The 20291-nt window shown below is 69.0% G+C and overlaps 6 protein-coding genes across 6 annotated transcripts; 2 read left to right on the forward strand and 4 right to left on the reverse strand.

Annotated features, from left to right (window-relative positions):
- The first annotated feature begins 636 nt into the window (after window positions 1–636).
- CHLNCDRAFT_31016 (hypothetical protein) lies at window positions 637–3576 on the forward strand. The gene is made up of 8 exons (XM_005847914.1): window positions 637–738; window positions 783–795; window positions 916–977; window positions 1179–1250; window positions 1431–1556; window positions 1748–1909; window positions 2119–2393; window positions 2564–3576. The coding sequence occupies exons 1-8, from the start codon at window positions 718–720 to the stop codon at window positions 2721–2723; spliced, it is 891 nt and encodes a 296-aa protein (XP_005847976.1). The 5' UTR covers window positions 637–717; the 3' UTR covers window positions 2724–3576.
- On the reverse strand, window positions 3547–6255 carry CHLNCDRAFT_145473 (hypothetical protein; the record flags this gene model as incomplete). The annotated part of the gene is made up of 6 exons (XM_005848074.1): window positions 3547–4067; window positions 4290–4382; window positions 4678–4771; window positions 5020–5169; window positions 5397–5829; window positions 6035–6255. The coding sequence occupies 6 exons, from the start codon at window positions 6253–6255 to the stop codon at window positions 3547–3549; spliced, it is 1512 nt and encodes a 503-aa protein (XP_005848136.1).
- Window positions 6256–7786: 1531 nt separating this feature from the next.
- On the reverse strand, window positions 7787–10315 carry CHLNCDRAFT_145474 (hypothetical protein; the record flags this gene model as incomplete). The annotated part of the gene is made up of 8 exons (XM_005848075.1): window positions 7787–7863; window positions 7964–8047; window positions 8142–8316; window positions 8483–8554; window positions 8784–9249; window positions 9572–9751; window positions 9906–10000; window positions 10298–10315. The coding sequence occupies 8 exons, from the start codon at window positions 10313–10315 to the stop codon at window positions 7787–7789; spliced, it is 1167 nt and encodes a 388-aa protein (XP_005848137.1).
- Window positions 10316–11308: 993 nt separating this feature from the next.
- On the reverse strand, window positions 11309–13466 carry CHLNCDRAFT_145475 (hypothetical protein; the record flags this gene model as incomplete). Its single annotated transcript, XM_005848076.1, has 6 exons — window positions 11309–11542; window positions 11741–11898; window positions 12052–12289; window positions 12454–12695; window positions 12901–13153; window positions 13374–13466. 6 exons carry the CDS (start codon window positions 13464–13466, stop codon window positions 11309–11311), a joined length of 1218 nt encoding a protein of 405 aa, XP_005848138.1.
- Window positions 13467–15453: 1987 nt separating this feature from the next.
- Window positions 15454–16280, reverse strand: CHLNCDRAFT_22903 (hypothetical protein; the record flags this gene model as incomplete). The annotated part of the gene is made up of 3 exons (XM_005848077.1): window positions 15454–15562; window positions 15719–15905; window positions 16085–16280. Coding segments are annotated over 3 exons (492 nt in total), but the record flags the coding sequence as incomplete, so codon positions are not given.
- A 2545-nt stretch (window positions 16281–18825) lies between these two features.
- Window positions 18826–19973, forward strand: CHLNCDRAFT_145477 (hypothetical protein; the record flags this gene model as incomplete). The annotated part of the gene is made up of 4 exons (XM_005847915.1): window positions 18826–18876; window positions 19133–19232; window positions 19387–19433; window positions 19605–19973. 4 exons carry the CDS (start codon window positions 18826–18828, stop codon window positions 19971–19973), a joined length of 567 nt encoding a protein of 188 aa, XP_005847977.1.
- Window positions 19974–20291: the final 318 nt, after the last annotated feature.

The raw sequence follows: 20291 nt of genomic DNA on the forward strand, positions 1-20291 counted from the left end.
TGGGGCCGGTGGAGGACGCCATACCGGCCGCTGGCGCCGCCCCCGCTGGCGCCGCCGCCGGCGCCCAGGCGCCGCCCCCGGAGCGTGCAGGCCGGCCTGCGGCTTCCAGCAGCGGCACAAGCAGCCGCTCGGCGTCCTCTTCCTCGTCCGATGATGAGGAGCAGGCCGCTCAGGCCAGCGGGGCGGGCTACTCAAGCGCCTCGGTGGGTGGGCGGCGAACCCGCTGCCTTGCTGGCTAGCTCAGGCCGCTTGCCTGCTCTGCCCGTCATCCCCTCTTCCCAGCATATCCCTGCAAGCGCGCCCTGGCTTCTGGAGATAAATGACTGGGACGTGCTGTGTGCCTTATTGTGTGGCTGCTGCAGGAGGAGGAGGAGCTGGTGGCCCGCCTGATGCAGCAGCTGTCGGTGGGGGAGGAGGTGGGCGTGCAGGTGGTGAGCAGCTGCTCCGCACTGCTTGCCGGGGCTGGGCGGCGACGCGCATGACGGCACGGCTCTTGCGCATGCCGGCTGCCAGCGCAGCCGCGGCCAGCACCCTGCCTGCCCGCGCACCCGCTCTGCCCTGCATCGCCTGGCCCGCCTGTTGACATCACCCCTCCCACTTTCCCCCCTCCCCGCTCCCGCCACCGTGCAACAGGCCAAGCAGCCGCTGCTGCCCAGCTTCGACCTGGCGGGCGTGGCGCAGCTAATCCAGGGGGGCCGGGCCAAGCGCATCATCTGCATGTGTGGCGCCGGCATCTCGGTCTCTGCAGGCGCGCCGGCAGCGGCAGCGGCGCCACGACAGAGCGCCGCAGCTGCCGTGCGCCGCGAGATGCCTACCGGCCAGCGCTCCAGCCTGCTGCCGAGCGCCGCCGCCCGGCTCACTCGCCGCCGCCGCCGTCGGCTGCTGTCGCTGCTGCGCCTGCCTTGCCCGCTGCAGGCATCCCCGACTTCCGCAGCCCCGGCACCGGCCTCTATTCGCAGCTAGCCAAGTATAAGCTGGTGAGGGAGAAAGCCGGAGCAGGGGGGCGTTTGCAGTTCGCTCAGCACACAAAAGAGGCTGCAGCAGCGCGCGCAGCGCAAGGCGGGCCGCCGCCGCTGTGCGGCACAGAGCAGCGACGCAGCTGCGGCAGCTGGCGGCGACTACTCCGCTGCCCACCTGCCTGGGTCCTTCCCTGACTGCCGCCCCACCCCTGCCCGCAGCCTTACCCGCACGCCGTGTTTGAGCTGGGCTACTTTCGCAGCAACCCGCGCCCTTTCTTCCTGCTGGCCAAGGTGCGGTGGGAGTGTGGGGCGGAGGTGCGCAGGCCACACAGAGCGCACCACAGCGCACCGCAGCGCACCACAGCGCAAAGGGTGGGAGGAGGAGGTCGGCACAGCAGCGTGGGGTTGGTGGCATGGGCGCGCACCCACCCCCCGCGCCGCCCTGTGCCCGCTGGCCTGCTGCCCACGCAGGAGCTGTTCCCCGGCAACTACCTGCCCACCCCCACCCACTTCTTCATGAAGCTGCTCCACGACAAGGGCCTGCTGCTGCGCTGCTTCACGCAGGCACGCGCGCACGCTGCGGAGGCCTGGGCAGCAGTCGCAGCCTCGCCTGCTCCACCCGCCTGGCACTGCCCCCACCCACACTCTGCCTGCCAAAACCCTCCTCTGGCCCGGGCTCCCTCCCTCCTGCCACCTCTCCACCCCTGCTCCTCCCAAACCCTCCCTCTGCGAAACATGAGTGACGCCGCCGTCCCTACCCTCCCAACCCCCTTGCCTCTACTATCCAGAACATCGACTCTCTGGAGCATCAGGCGGGCCTGCCCGCCGAGGCGGTGGTGGCGGCGCACGGCAACTTTGACAGCGCGCGCTGCATCAAGTGCAGGCGCCCGCACGACACGCAACACGTGCGGCAAGCGGTGTTTGCCGGGGACGGCAACCCGTGTTACTGCGTGAAGAAGGTGCGGCGCCGCGCCAGGCCGTGCGCCGCTGCAGGGCCGGGCCCAGCGCCCCAGCTGTCGCTGCCAGCCTTGGAACGGAACCCTGCCCGCTTCTGCGCCGCCATGGCTGAACCCGCTTGCCTCCCACCGCCACTGCCTCCCTCTTGAGCAAGCTCCCACAAGCTCCCACCCCTTGCTCCCACCCGGTTGTGCTGCCGCAGAGCTGCGGCGGGCTGGTCAAGCCCGATATTGTGTTCTTTGGCGAGAGCCTGCCCGAGCGGTTCTGGGAGCGCGTGCCGCTCGACTTCTCTGCGGCCGACCTGCTCATCGTGCTGGGCACCAGCCTGGTGGTGCACCCCTTTGCGGGGCTGATAGACCACGTGGGGCCCCAGGTGCCCCGCCTGCTGGTGAACCGCGAGGTGGCGGGCGAGGCCGCCGGCGGCACGCTGCCCGTCGGCCTGCGCCAGGGCTTCAACTTCGGGGCCGGCAACTACCGGTGAGTGGCTGCGGCCGCGCCTGGCCTCGCTTTCGGTGTGTGCAGCATGCCGAGAGCCGGTTGGCTGGCAGGGATGCGTGCGTGGCCCTCCCAGCCGCGCCGCCATTGCTGGCCGCGGCCAACGCTCCCGCCTCTGCCCCCCTGCTGGCCCCCTGCCTGCCTGCCTGCAGGGATGCTCTGTACCTGGGAGACTGCGACGCCGGGGTGCGCCAGCTGTGCCAGCTGCTGGGCTGGGAGGCGGAGCTGGATGCGCTCATTGCAGACGGCAGGCAGCACTTCCACCCGCCGCCACACACGCCCGCGGGCGAGGCGGGCGAGGCGGCGGCGTAGCTGGCACAGCCCTGCCCTGAGCATCCTCCCTGAGCATCCTCCCTCCCTGCCCTGAGCATCCTCCCTGCCCTGCCGTGGTGCGTTCAAGTCACTGGTTGCATCAAGGGGGCGCCTGCAACACACGCCTGCTGGCAGCCAGGGATCGATCGCGCGCGGTAATCGGGCGTGGGAGGCAGCAAAATATGGCTGGCCAAAGTTCATGCGCCCGATTGGGAGGGGTGCCTTCACGACAAAGGCACTCAGCAAGCAAGCACAGCAAGGCGAACAAGGCAGGAAGGGGGGCGGCCGTCACTTGGTTGGGCCATGCCGGTAAGGGACAGAGTGCACGCTCTGGGGCGCAGCGTGAAGGGCTGGCCCGTTCCGGAGCACACAAAAGATTGGATGATTGGGGGCACAGGGAAAACGACAGGATAGCGGATGGGTGTTGGAATGCCTTTGGCAGAAGAGAGGGAGGGCATCATCACGACGGCGCCCGCCTGTCAGCAGCTGCTGATGCAGGCAGGGCACGGTTCACTGGGCGGCTAGGCACGGGGAGGGATAAGCCGGCTTCTTTGGGGCGGGATCGAGAAGGGGTGTGGGTTTGTGTGTCGCGCAAGGGAAGCAGGGCAAGAGCTAACGGGGGGCTCCCGCCTCACAGGTTCAGGCATGGGGAGCATTTCCGGTACGGCGCGCCGGGTATCCCGGGCGCGTGACGCAAAAGTGGGGAGGGAAGGGAAAAGATGAGGGGTATAGCGGTGGCAATAGAGTGGCAATTCGCGGTGTGGCCTGGCGTGGCGCCTGAATGCAGGAGGGCCCCAAGCACGAGGCCAGCCCGCCAGCAGCCTCACGCCTGCGCCGGCACGGGCGCGGGCGCGGCGGCCGCCGCGGGCGGCGGCAGGTCGGGAGCCAGCGCCGCCACGCGCGCCTTGGCCGCCGCCTCCGCCTCCTCAGGCGTCATGGTGGCAGGCGCCGGCTGCTCCACCTTGGGCTGCTGCTGCGGCTGCTGCTGCTGCTGCTGGGTGGCAGCAGACGCCTCGGAGCCAGTCCCCTTGGCGGGCGCGGGCGCGGGCGCAGGCGCGCCGCCGACGGGCACCAGGAATGCGGGCGGGACGGTGACGCCCTGGGCCAGCAGCATGGCCAGCATGAGCGTGGCATCGCTGACGCCGCCCTCGGCGCCGCCCTCGCCCTCCCGGCCCGCGCCGGCCTCCGCCGCGGCGGGCAGCGGCATGGGGGGCAGGTGCGCCAGCGGGGGCGCCTCGCCGCCGCCGGGCAGCTGCTGCTGCGCCAGGTCGCTCATCCAGGTGGGCTGCAGCTCCTGCCACGTCTTCTCCACCAGGCTGTGCACGCACTGGCGCAGCGGCGCCTCTGCAAGGCGGCCAGGGATGGATAACCGCTGCGGTCGGAACGCCAGATACCAGCCACCAGCACCACACGCCAGGCAAGACGGCAGGCCTCGCCGCTAGCCGCCACACCACAGACACACACACACACCACGCCACGCCGCGCCACCACAGACCCCACGACAAATTGCACCACTGCACACAGGCACACACGCCGCCGCGCTGCCGCCACGCCACGGCGCCTCACCCGCGTCCCGCTTGAACTCGTGCTTAACCTTGTTGTCCAACTTGTACAGGCGCTGGCGCAGCGCGGCCAGCTCGGGGCGCAGCGGGATGGAGCCTGCGGGCGGGCAACAAGCGGTGGCGGCGGCGGTGGCGGGTCAGGGGTGGTGGCGGGGCGACATGAGGAGGGGGGATGCCAGCAGCAGGCTGGCGGCGGGCGGGCCCCAAGCCTGCCCTGGCTTGGCTCCGCCCGCCACGCGACAGCCGGCCTCCTCCCAGTCCCGCCCCGCGCGCCCAGCACGCCACAGCAGGCTCCCGCCTGCCGCAGCCGCTGCTCTGCAGCCTGCTCCCTGCAGCGCTCCCTGCGGTGCTCCCTGCTCCCTCCCTGCGGCCTGCTCGCTGCATCCACCCACCTGTGGGGCTGGCCTCGTAGACTGCCAGCTCCATGCGCACGCGCTCCAGCACGGCATCCACCTTGGCGGGGTCGCCGTACTTGCGCATGTACTCCTGCGGTATGCACGGTACGGTACCGGGCGGCGCAGGGGATACAGTCAGCGCAACGGCCGGCACGGGCGCCGCGCTGCAGCGCGTAGCCCGCTAGCGTATGGTCGGGCGGGGCAGCAGGCCGTAGAAGCGTGTGCGTGGCGGGGTGTGTGTGTGGGGGGGTAGGCTGGAAGGTGCTGGGCTGTGCGTGCGGCGGGCCCAAGCCCGCGCGGGCAGGCCGCCGAGCGGCGCGGGCGGGAGCGGGCGCCCACCTCGAGGCTGTGGGTGATCTTCTTGGCGGAGGTACGCTTGCGGTACGGCCACTGCTTGATGCCCAGCCGCCGCATGACCTTCTTGAGCACGGTGGAGGAGCCAAAGCCCAGGTGGCGGGCGGCGTCCACCTGGGTCATGTTGAAGCAGCCCTGCAAGGGACCGGAGGGCCGCGGGCGGCGGCGCAGGCGGGGGCATGTGGGGGTGTGCAGGCAGGGGCAGGCAGGGGCCAGGGGCAGGCAGGGGCCGGGGGCGCCGGGCAGGCGAGTGTGGGGAGGGGAGGCAGGCGCCAGGGGCCGGGGGCACAGCTCGAGCCCTGCTGAGCGCTGGGTGCCGCGGCAGGTGCGCAGGCGCAGGCAGGTGCAGGCGGGCAGCGCACCTCCTGCTCCAGGATGGTGATCGTGATCTGGCTGGAAACATACTTGCGGGGCCCCAGCACCGCCGGCGGCTTGCTGGGCTTGGGCCGCTTGGCGGGGCGCGCGCCCTCGCCCTCCTCCTCGCCCTCGCCCTCGCCCGCGGCGGCGGCCGCGGCGGCGGCGCCGGCCGCCGCCGCCCGCGCCCGCGGCTGCTGCTCGCCCAGCGGGGCGTCGCTGTCAGACAGGGCGGCGCCGCCTAGGTCCGAGTCGCTGCCATCAGCCACCTCCTCCTCCTCTTCCTCCTCCATCGCCGCGCGCTGGCGCAGGCGCAGCCGCTGCTGCGCCGCGGCCTGGCGCTGCTGGCGCCGGCCGCCCGCCGCGGGCTGCTCGTCGCCCGCGGGCAGCTTGCTCTGCGTGTCGGAGCTGCCGCCGCTGCTGCTGGCATCCTCGCCCAGCCTGCACCCAAACCAAAACGGGGGGGGGCGCAGAGCAGCGAGGGGAGGTTGGAAACAAGTGCACACACCTCCGGAATTCAAAAGCCAGCGCTCCCGGCGCGCAGGAGGCGGCGGGCAGCGGGTGTGGATGGGCAGGGCGCATGCTGCTCGTAGCCGCAAAAGCATTGCGAGCCGCCCGCACGCGTAGCCGCCCGCACGCGCCGCACCTGCCCAGGCCGGTGGTGCCGCCTTCCTCCTTGCCCTCTCCCTCGTCGTTGGCTATGTTGGCCAGCAGGAAGAGCAGGTTGTCCTCGAGCTCCAGCTGGGCCTTAACCTCTGGCCGCAGGAGCGGCGGGCCAGGGCTGGCCGTGCCGCTGGGGGCCGCCTTGACGTCGGCCAGGTGGTTGGCGGCGGCGTGCTGCTCCCGAGTATCGAGCCGCGTCTCCATCCCCTCTGGACGCCTCCAGGCTGCAGGGAGGCCGCCTGGCTGATGGGTGGGTGGGAGGAGAGGGGTAGCCCGCGTGTGGGAGAGGGGCGGGGTCTGGGTGCAGGCGCGCCCGGTGGTCTGCTGCCTGTGGGTGCGCCGCGGTCGGGGCGGGTCCTGCCGCGCTCGAAAGCCGATGGCGCGGCCCGGCCTGCACACAGGGGCGAGGGACGGCGTGGGGGCACCCGAGTGTGGGAGGCCTGGAGGCAGCAACCGAGTGCCCGGGCCCCTGCAGCATGCGCCGTGCACCCCTACACCACCAGTGCAGGTGCAGCTGCCGATTTGGGGTGCCCACAGCGGTGCATCGCGCCGCGGCCAGTGGGGGTTGTGTGGGCGGCCTCCTACCTGGTGCTAGCGGCGTCACGTCCCCAGGGGTGATGGTGGTATGCAGGAGGGCAAGCGGGGCGGCCTGGGTTGGGGTAGCGCGTGCAAGAAAGGCGGGTGCCTGTCCATGGGCGCTCCTCACCTCCCGCGTGGGCTTGGCTGGGGGCACGCCAGGAAAGTGTGCAATGACGCCAGAATCGTCCTTGCCCGGCGCTGGGCTTAGCGCTGCCACCCCCGCCGACCTGCCCCTGGTGAGGGCCCTTGCGGGGCGGCGGCGGGAGCGGAGCCCTTCCTCTCCCGGCAATTGCAGGCCCTGGGCGCGTTCCTTCTTGCTCTGTTCCAGTGAATTGCAGTTTCGAGTTTGTAAGGAAAAACCGGGTATGTATTCTGGAGTCAATTCAGCAAATGGCGGCCAGCGTAACAGCGTGAGGAGTGATCTTGGCGCCGCACTGCGTTGGTGGCGGCCCACATAGGAGCCGCTGCCGATGTTTGGGGCGCCTCATCGTTCCACACGCACTCTCAGACTGTTGTGCTGCCGCGTGACTGTGGCCAGTGAGCGGGGGCCGCATGCCTCCGTGTGGGCACATCGGCACCCAGCATAGTGGCTGTGGAGGTCAAGTTAGGGCTCATTACAGCGGCGGGCTATTTTTGTAGTACATGATTCTCAACCATACAAAAGTAAAAAGAAGCGGGGTTCCACCAATCAGCAGAAACACTAACTACCCGGGGTGTGAGAGGGGGATTATGTTGGGAGGGGAGGCATTCGGGTTGGTTCGTGAAGGGCAAGTTCAGGTGTTAAAAGGAAAGTCGCAGCGGTCAAAAGTACTTTATGGCGGTGGTTGGTGGTGCTGCCAATACATCATATGCTTGACGGCTGTACAAACCCACAGATGCTGTCGCCATGAAATGACGCCAGGAAAAAAGGCCGCTGTGTGCTGGCGGAAAAAGTGTGCGTCTGTGTGTGGTTTCAGGGAGAGGGGTCCAGGAGCATGGTCAGGGGTTGAAAAAGTGATGGTGATGATTTCAATACAAGTCCCCAGCTGTGGCAACGAGGGTTTCGGTTGCAAAGGTGGGATGATGTCGAGGCGTGCTCCAGCCTCAAGCTGTCAGTCAGCTAGTTTCATTCGCACGGGTTTCACTCCAACACTGCGCACCAATTGCGCCGGTTTCATCAGCTGCCCCAGCTGGGCGCAAAGCGCTCCTCCAGCGTCTGCATCAGCCGCTCCACCTCCGGCCGCATCTTCTCCTCTGCGGCAGGCGCGGCAGCGGGGCGGAATGCAAGCGTCAGGGGACGGCAGCCATCAGGGGATGGGACAGTCCAATGCGCGCAGCAGGCCGGGTTCCTCACTCTTCTCGGTGTCCTTCTCCTCATTCTTCAGCTTGTACACCACCTGGCGCCAGGCGGTCACCTCTTGCGGCAGATCAATGGAGCCTGCAGCATCACGCCAGGGGAAGGATCTCAGAAGCGAGGCCCCCACCTCCGCCCATGCAGCAGCAGCACCACCACCACCACCAGCAGGTCCCACCTGTGTGGCTGCGCAGGAAGGGCGCCATCTCGCGGCGCACCCCCTCCAGCACCGCCGCCACCCTGGCTGGCGGGCCGCTGTACTGCGGCAGGTAGCACTCCAGCCCCGCAATCATGCCGCGAACCGTGCTGCGCTTGCGGTTGGGCCACTGCTTGATGCCCAGCCTTGACATGGCCTGCACAGGTGGGGCGGGTCGCCAGGTGCGGCAAGCGGGAGCAACACATGAGTGCCAGCAGAGCAGCAGAGTGACCCAACGAGTGCAGGACGGCCCTGCTACCTGCACCGTTGCTCCATGCACAAGCAGAGGCTGTCTTCATATCAGGCATGGCACTCATGCGCACCTTCTTGAGGGTGGTGGGGCTGGAGAAGCCCAGATGCCGAGCGGCACGCGCCTGCGTCATGTCAAAGCAGCCCTGCAAGGGAAGGGAGGGCGGTGGAGACACAGGTGCACGGTGAGCAGGGGTTGGTGCAGGCGCAGCTGCATCGCAGCGCATAAGCTGCTGCCTGATGCGCATGATTCCCCCACACCAAACACAGCCCGAGCCAGGGCCGACAGGCAGAGGGCACCCGTGCCCCGGGAGCCAGGCCTGTGTCGCAGGCGGGCCCAGGCTGACAGCCTCATGCCCGGCGGCTGCAGCTCACATGCTCCTCAAGGATCTCAATCGTCAGCTCGCATTCCCAGTACTTGCGTGCCATGGGCGCCCCCGCAGCCTCCTGCCGCTGCTTCTTCTGCACGCCGCCGCGGGGCCCCAGGCCGGCGCCGCACTCGGCAGGGCTGCGCCCGCTGCCCCTGCTGCCGCTGCTGCCACGTGAGGTGGCCGGCTGCGGCGGGGGGGCGGCATCCGGCGGGCCCTCCTCCGCCTGGACCTGCTGCGCATGCTGCTGCTGCTGCGGGGCCGGGCCCAGCTGCAGGCCCGCCACCGCAGCAGCAGCCAGCCCGCCGAGGTTGGCGGCCGCGGCGCAGGCGCTGGCGCTGCTGCCGTCGCTGCCGCTGCTGGTGTTGCTGGTGCAGGGGCACGCCGCCTGGGTGAGATTGGAGGCGGTGTCGAGGCTGGCAGCGGGCTCTGGCATGCCGCTGCTGTGCTGGCCGCCGCCCGCCGGCCAGGAGCTGCACGGCAGGGGTGCGGCGCAGCAGGGGCGTGAGAGGGTGCTGCCTCCGCGCCTCCTTGCAGCATCTTGGCGGGTGGACAGGGGGTGGGCTCAGGCTGGAGGTGGCAACACACAAGGCAAGGTGCTTTCAGAAGGGCAGCACAGGTGCGCCCAGCACTACCCACCTGGCGAGGTCGGTTGGCCGGAGCGAGATGCTACGGAGGGCTCCCCATACCGACAGCAGCGTGGCAGCCGTGCTGGCAGCTGACGCGCTGCTGCTCGCGGGCAGGTCCCTCCCTGCGGCGGGGGGCTCCCCCCAGCACATGCCAGTGCCAGCGGACGCGGCGCTGCCCGCAATGCCGGTGGCAGCGGCGGCGGGCAGCTGCTGCAGCCAGTCACACTTGATGGGGCCGCCTCGCGAGGCCAGGAGGGCAGAGGTGGCGGCGGCTGTGGGCTGTGGGTCGTCCACACCATCTGAGAGCGGCACCACCGTATCGTGGCACACGGGCAGGTAGGCAGTGCTGCACATGGCGGGGCAAGGAGGGCAGCCGGGGTGCGGCCGGCGTTCAGTTTTTGCAGAGCTCAAGCTCGTCCCCCGCTCCAACAGGCAGCGTGGCCAGGCCAGGGCGATGGCAGCTCACGGCGTTGTCTGCCTGGCCAGCAGCCGCCACTCACTTTCCGGGATATGAAGAATACGGCACCCAAGGGCCGGCGGCGGCGGCGCAGGGGTCATAGTTGAGGCTCAGGAGCTCGGCAGCACCCAGCAGCATCTGCAGGGATAGCGGATGGCGGCAGCTTAAAGCAAGTGCACAAACTGGTGCGCTGACGGCCGTTTGCGGCTGGGGCCACCCTTGCGCCGCCGCCGTGCTGGCCATTGGTGCGTCACGGCAGGCGCAGCTGCCTTCCAAGCGGCCTGTACCAGTTCCTCGAGTGCTGCTGAGGAGCGCAGCGGCACTTGCCTGCATGCCCGCATCGCCTTGCTCGCATGCCAGGTTGAGGGCAACCGGCGGTGGGGGCGGGGGCAGCAGGTTGGAGTGCAGGCGGGCTGGGGCCCCGCCCGTGCCCACCAGGGCGTGCGGCTGCATCCCAAACGTCGGTAGGCGGGTGCCTGCAGCAGGAGTTGGAACTCCAGCAGGCACCTGGTGCAGGGCCCGTGGATTGTTACCGCGCCGATCGGGACCGAGCTGCCGCCTCTGTCCCCCGCCTGCGGCCACACATCACCGAGCAGTTGCAATTAGGCGGGGCGGTCACGGCAGACGGGCCCAGGAAACAGTGATGCAGCCCGCTCCCAAGTCCACCGCCCAGGGGGCTGCTCTAGCAGGTTTGCAGGCATGCCCAGACTGTCAACAAGTGGCAGAGACATGTTCAGGCCTGCCTGGTGGGGAATAAGCAAGCCTCTTGTAAGGTCAAGCAGGGCGGGAGAGCTCTGGGCTCCGCCTGTCAGCAGCAGGATGAGGTCAATTGGAGCCCGGGGATGGTCTGCAAGCGTTTGGAGCCCTGCAAATCGGGGGACCACCTCTCTTGGCTACGGACGGGGTGGGAGGAAACTCGGGGAGGATTGGCGGGAACGTTTGCATCGCCTCCTGCTGCGTCCTTCCTGGGTACCGGCAGCGCTATCACAGCCGTATGCACGTTTGGAGGCGTGTTCGCGGCGGGGCGATGCATGGTATCGAGAGGCAGTGGCGGGAGGGGGCGGCCGCTCCGCTCCCTCCCGCATCCCGCACCGTAATGCAGCACCCCAGCACCAAATACCTTCCAAATACCTTGGTTCCGATGCACGAGGCGGGCATGTACCGCCATGCATGGCAGGGAACGTAAACTGTGCGCTGAAAAGAGGTGCTCGCGTCTCGCTGAACAATTGAGGCATTGGCCACAGAGGGCACCCGCTGACAACCGCGGCTCTTACAGCAGCAGCATCAAGGGCTAACGCGGCCCGGAAAGTCAAAACTGCACAATTCAAAACTGGCAATCGCCGAGGCTGGTGCTTGGTGCGTCCCGGACATCTGCCGGCGCCGGCGAGCCAGCCGAGCAGCTTCCCCAGGCGGAGACCCCAGGCGGAGTGGCGCGGCTCGCCGCCGCTACTGGATGCAGCACTTCTGGCTGCTGTGCCGCGCGATGGGCACCTCCCGCTCCTCCACCAGCTGCTCCACCTCGGGGTGGGCCGCTGCCAGCGCCTTGAGCAGCGCAGACGCCTCCTCCGCATGGCAGATGTCGGCCGCCGGCGGGCCGCCAACCACGCCTGCTGCGCCCCCCGGGGCATCGCCCTCCGCGCCGCTGCCCGCCCCACCATCCTCCTCCTCTCGCTGCCGAGCCTGCAGCCGGCGAAGGCTCCAAGCAAGCAGCTCAACACGAGGCTTCGGCGGGCAATCATACAACACAAGCCGCCCGAAGGCGACCGCTCCACGTGAGGCGACATGCTTCAGTTGCATGGGCCTGGTTCAGCTGGCGGCACTTGCCGTCCCCGTCTCTGCCCTACACTCGCCGCCCCAGCAGCCCACCCACCCACCCACCTCTTCCGCATCTGCCACCTCTATTAGCTGCACCAGCATGCGCGCCAGCGCCGACGCTTCGCACCCCAGCAGCCCCTGCTCAGCCGCCAAGCACTTCTTGTCGTCCTTCGCCAGCAGCCACAGCGCCCGCGCCGCCACATCCTGCACCTCCTGGCTGCCTGCGGCGACCGGCATGCAGTGGAAGCGCGGCAGAGGATGTTGACACCGAGCACTTGGCATCAGGCAGCAGAGCGGCTCCGGTGGGAGTGCGCAGCCTGCCGGCAAGTGCATACAGCAGCGTAGCGCAAGAGATGGGGCCCTGCGGCACGCACCGTGCAGCAGGTGCTGCGCCACGCCGGCCACCGCGCCCGCCGCCCGCAGTTCGGCGGCCAGCTCCGGCCGGCGCTCGCACAGCGTGCCCAGCAGGCTGACGGCCGCCTGGCTGGCGGGGCGCCCGCGCCCCGCCCGCAGCTCCGCCAGCAGCGGCACCAGCAGGAGGTCCAGCTGCTGCGCCGCCGCCTCGCCGCCGCACTCCATGCCATCGATGAGAGCATCCAGGAGCTCCAGGGTCTGCCCAGAAGGGGACACAAGCAGCAGGCAGGCAGGCAGGCAGGCGGGCAGGCAGCGTGAGAGCCACGGGGCGGCGCGAGCGGCACGCCAGCGGCACGGCACAGCCGGGCAGCCACAAGGAAGGCGGCAGGCAGTGGGCCCCCGCACGCGCCAGCCGCACGCACGGCGGCGCCGACGGGCGCAAACACCAGCGGCAGCTCCCGCCTCGAGCAGCCGCCCGTCGGCCGCACCTCCAGCTGCTGCTGCTGCGTCAGCGCCTGTACCAGCCCCTCCAGGTATGCCAGCTTCCCCTCCTGGTTGAAGCTGCACAGCGCCGCCAGCGCCTCGGCGGCCGCCTCCCGCGCCGCCTCGCTCCGCTGCAGCGCCATGGGCACCAGGGCGGCCACAGCTCCGCTGTCGACAAAGTCTGCGGGGAGGGAGGGAGAGGAGGGAGGCCGTGGAAGTGCGGCGGAGCAGGCAGCTTGAGCTGGCACCATGGCTGCGAAGGTGCAGGTACTGGTATGGGGCAGGGGGACTCGGGGAGCCGTGGAAAGCAGTACGCTGGAAAGGTTACGAGCGGGTTCCCGGGCTGTAGGAATTACACATGGCATCGCCAGCCGCCTGCAGCGCACCTGACTGGCAGGGGTTGAGGCTGACCCGCTCCACCGACGAGTCCAAGCCCACCAGGGGCCCCGTGGCCAGGCGCGCCATGCTGGGCGCGGCGTGGCGGCACACCGCCGCCACCGCCTCGGCCGCCTTGGCGCCCGCCGTGGCGTCGGCCAGCAGCTCTGTGACGTAGAAAGCGGCGTCGCCGTTCACCAGCGCCCGCTGGATGACGTACTGGTCGTCGCTGGGGTCGATCAGCGAGATGACCTTGTCCAGAGCCTGCGGCAGGAGTCGGGGGTCAATAACAGCGTGGGCGGCGGGGTGGTGGCGGCGGCGGCGACTGGGCGCAACCTCGAGGCTCCCAGAGCCGCTCAGCGCCGTCACCCGGCTCCGTCAGCTCGCTTCGGTGCCTCCAGTGTTGGGTGCGGCGCGGGGGAGGCACCAGGCTCGCAAATCCCTGCGCACATGATGTTGCGGCGAACCCTTCCTGCTGCCTCACCCTCAGCTTGTGCTCGAAACCGCGCTCGAGCGTGCCCTGTAGCTGATGGAGCGCCTCCTCCACCTCCCCTTCGTCGTCTCGGCTGCGCTTCATTTCAACCAGTATGCAGGCTGGGCTGGGGTTGGAGCGATAGACAAATGGAGACGCGCTGCGCGGTTGTGTGCCATCATTGTCCCACCAGCCAGGTATGCGCCCGCCGCCATGCTGTGCTGGCAGCACACCGCCGCCGCAGCAGGGCGCATCATGGGCACTGTGGATGTCGAACTTACAGAGTGCCAGAGGACTCCAATTAGCAAAGGCGGCAGCGGCGGCACACTTGGGTGCGCTGCCAAACGCAGCGGGCGTGCTGCTATGTGCACTGCTGGGGATGCCCACGGTGTGGGTCAAGAGCCGACAGCTGTCCACATGCTGCAGCAGCCCAATGAATGTGGGGGAAGGTTGGATGGAGCACGTACAGAAGAGTAGAATTCAGGAGAGGGAGCAATCAAGACGGACGAATAGCAAACAGAGACTGCGATGGAAGGATGGAGATCAAGGGATGGGCACAGGCAGGAGACGACGGGATACGCTCAGCAAGTTCTGGTGGTGGTGTCAGGAGGCTCCTCGAGTGATGCATGGTTCGGGATCGGATGGCGCGGGTGGGGGAGCCTGGCCAGGCAGCGCCAGCATCTGCCAAAACCTGAGTGATCGGCTGGGTGGCTACCTCGAAAGCTAGGACGACATCTGGATGGCCTGGCTTGCTGCCATCGGATTGAAACCTGCTGCGCCGCCTCGCCACTACTGCGCGCCGTGCTGGAGCGGGTGCTGTTGCCGCCGCTGCTCCTCGGCCGCCTCTGCCACGCGCCCGACGGCTTGCAGGCGCCGCAGGCCGCGCGAGGGTCGCCGGTAGGCGGTCACAGCCGGCCCAAGCACGGCATCCACCTCGCAGATCGTCAGCACCCGCTTGGCGGCAGAGGGCCGCCAGATGGCGATGAACTGCCCCGCCGGCGCGCCGGCGGGCCCCGCCGCGCAGGCAAAGGTCCTGCGCTGGCCGCGCAGGATGCCCGGCACGGCGGCGCACAGGGTGAAGTTGGCTGCCGAGGAGGGGCCCGTCCAGGGCGACACTCCAACCATGATCTGGGCGCCCTGGAAGTCGGCCACGCAGGCGCACTCCGAGGTGGATTGGATGCTGACAGACAGCACCGTGCGCACGGCGGGCAGCTTGACGGCCCACCAAGGGTCCGCCTGCCGTCCTGCAGGCAGGCACACGGGCAGGCAGGGAGGCGGCAGGGGGAGGCGGGTGAGAGGGCTTCATGGCAGGATGTGCGGTTTCAGAACAGGTGTGTAGGGTGGTCACCATGCGCATGTGGGAGCTTGGCAGGCGCAGCCGGCTGCGGCAAGCGCTCGCTGCCAGGCGCGTGTGCCACCACCACTCACTCGTCTGCGCGCACGACCCCTGCCACACCCGCCGCTTGCGGCACTCGCCGTCGATGGCGTTGTTGGCGCCGTTGGCCTTGTAGGTGGAGCTCTGGGTGGCGGAGTTGAGGCTGCGCAGCGGCGTGGTGCCGCACACGGGCGGCGCGGTGGTGGAGATGGCGGCGCCGCCGGGGACGGGCACCACCGCGGGCGGCGGCGGGCGCGGGCTGGGCGGCGGCGGCGGCGGCGAGGCCGCCGGCACGTTGACGGGGGTCAGCGCGCCGCGCTGCACCAGCAGCTGGCCCAGCGCGATCATGGCGGCCGACACGTTGAGGCGGCCGCCGGTGATGGTCTTGTCTGCCGCATCAGGCACCTTGTCCACACTGTTGATGATCAGGCTCTTCAGGTCGGCATAGCCCAGGGTGATGCCCCGGCTGCAAGAAGGAAGCAAGTAGGGGAGGCATGGAGGAGTCGGGGAGGCGGGCGGGCACCGCCTCGGCCAGCTCACCGCCAGCTGGCAACGCCAGGGAGCACGTGGTGCAGCAGCAGGGCTGTGCCTGGCGGCCTTGCAAGCAGGGCGGTAGGGCGCCGCTGGCAGACTCCAGATCGAGCTGGGCGGGCAGCAACGCGGTACGGCAGCACGGCTGCCGCACCTCATGGCCTGGGCCTGCAGCAACGCGGCGGCGCCCGCCACCATGGGGCACGCCATGGAGGTGCCCCACATCAGCTTGTAGGCTCCGTCCATGAAGGTGGAGAAGATGCCCTCCCCGGGGGCCAGCATGTGCACAGTGCCTCTGCAGGGTGGGGGCAGGGCAGGGCAGGGCAAGCTGGCATCGCCTCTTCCATAACCACACCCACTCCCACTCCCACTCCCACTCCCACTCCCGCGATTCCCGCACGCCGGCGCCAGTACGCCCCCACACACCCACACACGTCTCCCAGAAGCTCACAGGCCGATGTTGGAGAAGGAGGAGACGAAGTCTTCCTTGCCCGAGGAGGCCACGCTGATCATGTTGTCGCTCTTGTAGGATGTGGGGTACAGGGGCACGTCGTCCAGGTTGACGCCCGAGTTGCCCGAGGCCACCACGAACAGCTGGCCCGCGGACTGGGAGGAGGCGATCTCGCGCTCCAGGAAGCCTGGTGGGAGGGAAGGTGGAGGGAGGGCGGGCGGGAAGGGGGCAAGGCGGAGGGCGGTGTTTGGGCGAATGAGATGCGGAAGGCCGGAGGCGGGAAGGCCGCGGCCCGGAAGCCCCCGTTGTCACAGCATTGCCGCCGGTGCCGCAGCAGCCACCAGCGCCATCCCGGCTGGCACTCACTGGAGTACCCGATGCCTCCCCAGGAGTTGGAGGTGATGAGGGCGCCCTCCTGCTTGCACAGCTTGATGCAGTTCATGGCGTCCGACACGTAGCCGGAGCCGTCGTTCCAGATGAAGCGGCACACGAGCAGCTTGATGGCCCATGTCACGCCCGCCACGCCCAGCCGGTTGTTGCCCACCGCGCCGATGATGCCTGCAGGGGGGCGGGAGGCCAGGGGTGAGGGGTACAGAGGCTGGATGGAGGGGGCAGGGCGGCGTGCCGCCACCCAGCCTCTACCCAAGTCTCCCCACCTGTCCTCTTCCCTGCCCTGATGTATCGTCAGGCTGTAACCTCAGTTTCCAGTAGGCACAGCGGTCGCTGAAAGCAGTGGCGGCCTCCAGTCCCGCACCGCCTCCCCAACTCTGCTTCCCCCCCCACCTGCAGTGTGCGTGCCGTGGCCGTAGGTGTCGTTGTAATTGAAGTAGTCTGGGGTGCCCGCCCTGGGCGGCGGCGTGCCCTCCACCTGTGACATCAGAAGCAGCACTGGTGGCACACTGGGCGGCAGCGCACGCGGCGGCAGGGCGAGCGGCGGTGGTGTGGCGAGGCGGGGGAGTGCAGCAGGCGCGGGCGGCCCCGAGCCGTGCAGCACGCCGCCGGCAGCGAGCGGCGGGTGGGCGCCGCAGCTCACCTGGCCGGCCGGCACGAAGTTCCACCCCTTGAGGACGTTTGGGGCGAGGTCGGGATGGTCCACTCGCACGCCGCTATCCACGTGGCACACCTGCAGCGTTGAGAGGGGCCTCAGCATGAGGTTGGCCGCAGCGGGTGACTGCGGGCAGCCGGCTGCGGCTGCCAGCTGCGAGCGGTGGCTGGCGGCCAGCACATACCCGCCCCGCGCGCCACAGGCTGCACGCCCCCGCACCTTGACCACGTCGCTGCCGGTGTTGACGTCCCAGGCGGCCTCGGTGCCGATGATGGGGTGGTGCCACTGCAGGCTGAAGTTGGTGTCGTTGGGGCGCCACTGCACATGCACCTTGTAGTCTGGCTCCACCAGGGCCACGGCTGGAGGGAGGGAGGGAGGGAGGCAGGGGTGGGGAAGGGGGAGGCGGGGAGGGACGCCTGAGGGCGCTGGGGAAGGGGCAGGAGCTGGGGCTGAGCGGCAGAGCAAGTGCGGCAGGGGGGAGCGGCAGCCCGAGCATCCGAGGGCGGCGGCGCAAGGCGCGCCCTGCCGGGCGGGCACCGGCCCCGTCCGCCACCGCCAGCTCCCCCGGCCCCGCAAGGCACTGCGCTCCACAGCATCCCTCCCACTGCTCCCTTCTCCTCACCAGGGTGGTGCTCCAGCTGCTTGATTTTGTCTGGCACGTCCTGGCCATCGGTGATGGAGAAGACGATTGAGCCCTGCAGTAATCCAACACAAGCTCAGCTCTAGTCAGACCTCCAGCATGAAAGCTTCCCTGCAGTTGGGCCCTCTGGCTGCCGTGGGCTGCGCCGGGCTGGCCTGCGCTGCGCTGGGCCGGCCTGGCCTGGGCTGGGCTGGGTTGGGCTGCACCTGCAGGCCCGCGGGCTTCATGAACTGCAGGCCCTCCTCCTCCGCCGCCATGGCCACCACCACGTCTGGCTTGAAGGAGACGATGACGCGGTTGGTGGCATACTCCTGTGGTTGGGCACAATGGAGGGGGGAGGGGAGGTCCGGGGGAGGTGGGCTGATGGGAGGGGGGCGAGGCTGGATCGGGCCCGCCAGCAACCGCATGCCAACTGCTGCGGGGGCGGAGCAATGCGCAGCCGCCACACCCCTCCCCCTGCTCACCGCTTCTTTGGGGATCTCGTCTAGGAAGCGGCGCGTGGAGTCTGGGGGCCGCGTGCTGCCAGCATCGGCTCCCACGGCTGCCAGTAGCAATACTGCCAGGGCGTGGGCCGCTAGTTGGCTGCGCCGCCGTTCCGACATGCTGCCGCTCAGTGGCTATGCAATGGGTGTGTCGGTCTGCTGCTGCTTCCTGGTGCCACCGCTACTACTGAGTCCCGTGCAGTGGTACAAGCTGCAGGCAGCAATCAGAAGGCAGGGCGAGTCAGATGGGCAGGCATATGAGCGACCCCGTCGAGCCTGGCGGCGGCGAGGGAGATGCCGCCATGGGGACATGCCAGGCAGGGACGCGGTGCCATGATACCCTGGAAACGTGTCGGCGGCCGGCAAAGGCATTTGAGAAGGCCAAGGGCAGGGCTGGGGCCGCTGAGAGCGACCAGGCCGCGTTGGGCATGAAGGGATCTGAAAGATGGGGATGGGCGTCCCCAACCCCACCGGGAGACGACGGCTGGAGGCCTTGTAATCCCATCACGAGCGCACAACCTCAACAGCGGCCCTTCTAGCGGGACAGCCCTCGCGATGAGGGGCATCCCGCGCGCCGCTTTGACGAAGGTGTGCGGGCCTGGGCCCAGCCCTGTAGCCTTCCCCTCCCTTCCTACCGAGAGCACATGGCCTCCTCACCTGTGTCAGCCGCACTCCTCGGAGCTCCAGCCAAAACCCCCAATGCTTGAATCCCCTCAGATGCTGCTGCCAGCGCCCTCCTGCACGCGTACCCAAGCTCCTGCTGCGAAGATACAAATCGTGCGAGTGCTCAGTGCTCTCCCTGAGGTCATTGGCTCGCGCGGGGACGAGAGTTTCGCGGTCGCTGACGTGGCCCGTAACGCCTTTCCCTCCCTCACCCCTGGCTCCACCGCTTGCTACTGCACGATTCTACACAAGACCAACACGTGTGCTGCCTTGCAACATGGTGAAACGGGCCAAGCTTGCGGCCAAGAAGGCCAGAAAGCTGCTGGAGGTGGGCCGCTTGCGCAGCAGTCAGTTGCCGAGGCAGTGCCCCGCACTGCACAGCGCAGCGGCAAAATGTCCAGCCGCACATGCAAGACATCTCAGACGGCATGCAGGCGGCGGCGTCGGGGGCGGGCCGCTGCCAGCGGCACGTTGCAGGCAGCTGTGGTGCTGCAGTGCACAGTGCGGTCAGCCCGACCTTATGGCGCGAAGGAAGCGTCTTCTGACAGTCCTACCTCCCTGCTGGCCTGCACCAATGGTTGCAGGGTGAGCGGGTGGCAGCCCCTGCAGCGGCAGCTCAGGAGGGACCCGCACCTCCCATGCACATCCAGCGAAAACTCACCCGCAAAGTCAAATTCCTAGAGCGTGAGCTTATGGGACTGCAATTGGCACACTGAGGCAAATGGGTGCCATACCAGGGATCACAGCTGCCCTGCCAGGGATCCTGGCTGCCCCTCTTCCTCCTGCGCCCTCCATCGATCTCTGTGTTGGATTGGTTCTGCTGCGCTGGTTGCTGCAGGCGTGGCAGCCACCAAGCTGTCGGCCAGCAAAGGCGGCGTCACAAAGGTGCGGGCCCCGCCCACTTGCTCTCAGTGCTGCTCGGGCATGCACTCGCGCGGCACACCGCCCCTTCCTGCAGCAGTTGGACCAGGCTTACTGCAGTGTCTGAAGGCCCTGCCACTGCCCCGGCTGCTACCGCCGCTGCCTCCGACCCCGACCTTGCACCGCCCTTTGCAGAAGAAGAAGAAGAGGCCATCCGTGGCACTCACCGACCTCGCCTCGCTCACCGCCTCCCTCAACGAGGCGGCGGCGGGGCTGGAGGGCGGCGGCCCTCAGCGCCGCCAGTTCGGGCGCAGCGTGGGCACGCAGCGCGGGCGGGAGAGGGTGGCGGCGGTGGAGATGCAGCGCCTGCAGCAGGTGCTGCAGCACCCGCAGTTTGTGGCAAACCCGCTGGCAGCCGTGACCAGCCACCTGGCGGCCACGCTGCCCGCCGCTCCGCCGCCGCCCAGCACACAGGCGGCCAAGGACCCGGCGCAGCTGCGGCGGGAGAAGAAGAAGCGGCGCAAGGAGCGGGCGGCGGCGGGGCGCGCCATGGCAGATGACTGACAGTCCCACATTCCCTCCCAACTTCCTGCTTGTACCCTTGTCCTGCTGCCCTCATGCACAACCTCTGCCATGTACCTCCTCTCCCTTGACTGTACTCCTTTCTTCGTAAGTTCAATAGCACTGCCCTTGACAGCCCTGCCCAGGCTGCCCCACTTTGCAAGCTTGGTGCCTCGTCAAACTTCAGCACAGCCTGTTACATGCGCACACATGCAAACACGCGTGCGGCACAGAGGGATGCACCCAGCAGGCTGCCCCAATCACAGGGCAAGGCAAGGGCCTGCCCAAGCAAGCAAGCCGCGCGGGCTGCGGCACGCAGCT

The sequence above is a fragment of the Chlorella variabilis genome, assembly GCF_000147415.1.
Source record: "Chlorella variabilis unplaced genomic scaffold CHLNCscaffold_9, whole genome shotgun sequence".
NCBI classification, from domain to species: Eukaryota; Viridiplantae; Chlorophyta; class Trebouxiophyceae; order Chlorellales; family Chlorellaceae; genus Chlorella; species Chlorella variabilis.

Coding starts and splice junctions, on each gene's coding strand:
- CHLNCDRAFT_31016 (XM_005847914.1), top strand. CDS start 718: ATGTGTGGCGCCGGCATCTCG. Junction 1,557..1,747: donor CTGCGGAGGCCTGGGCAGCA/GTCGCAGCCTCG, acceptor TCTACTATCCAG/AACATCGACTCTCTGGAGCA. Junction 1,910..2,118: donor ACGGCAACCCGTGTTACTGC/GTGAAGAAGGTG, acceptor GTGCTGCCGCAG/AGCTGCGGCGGGCTGGTCAA.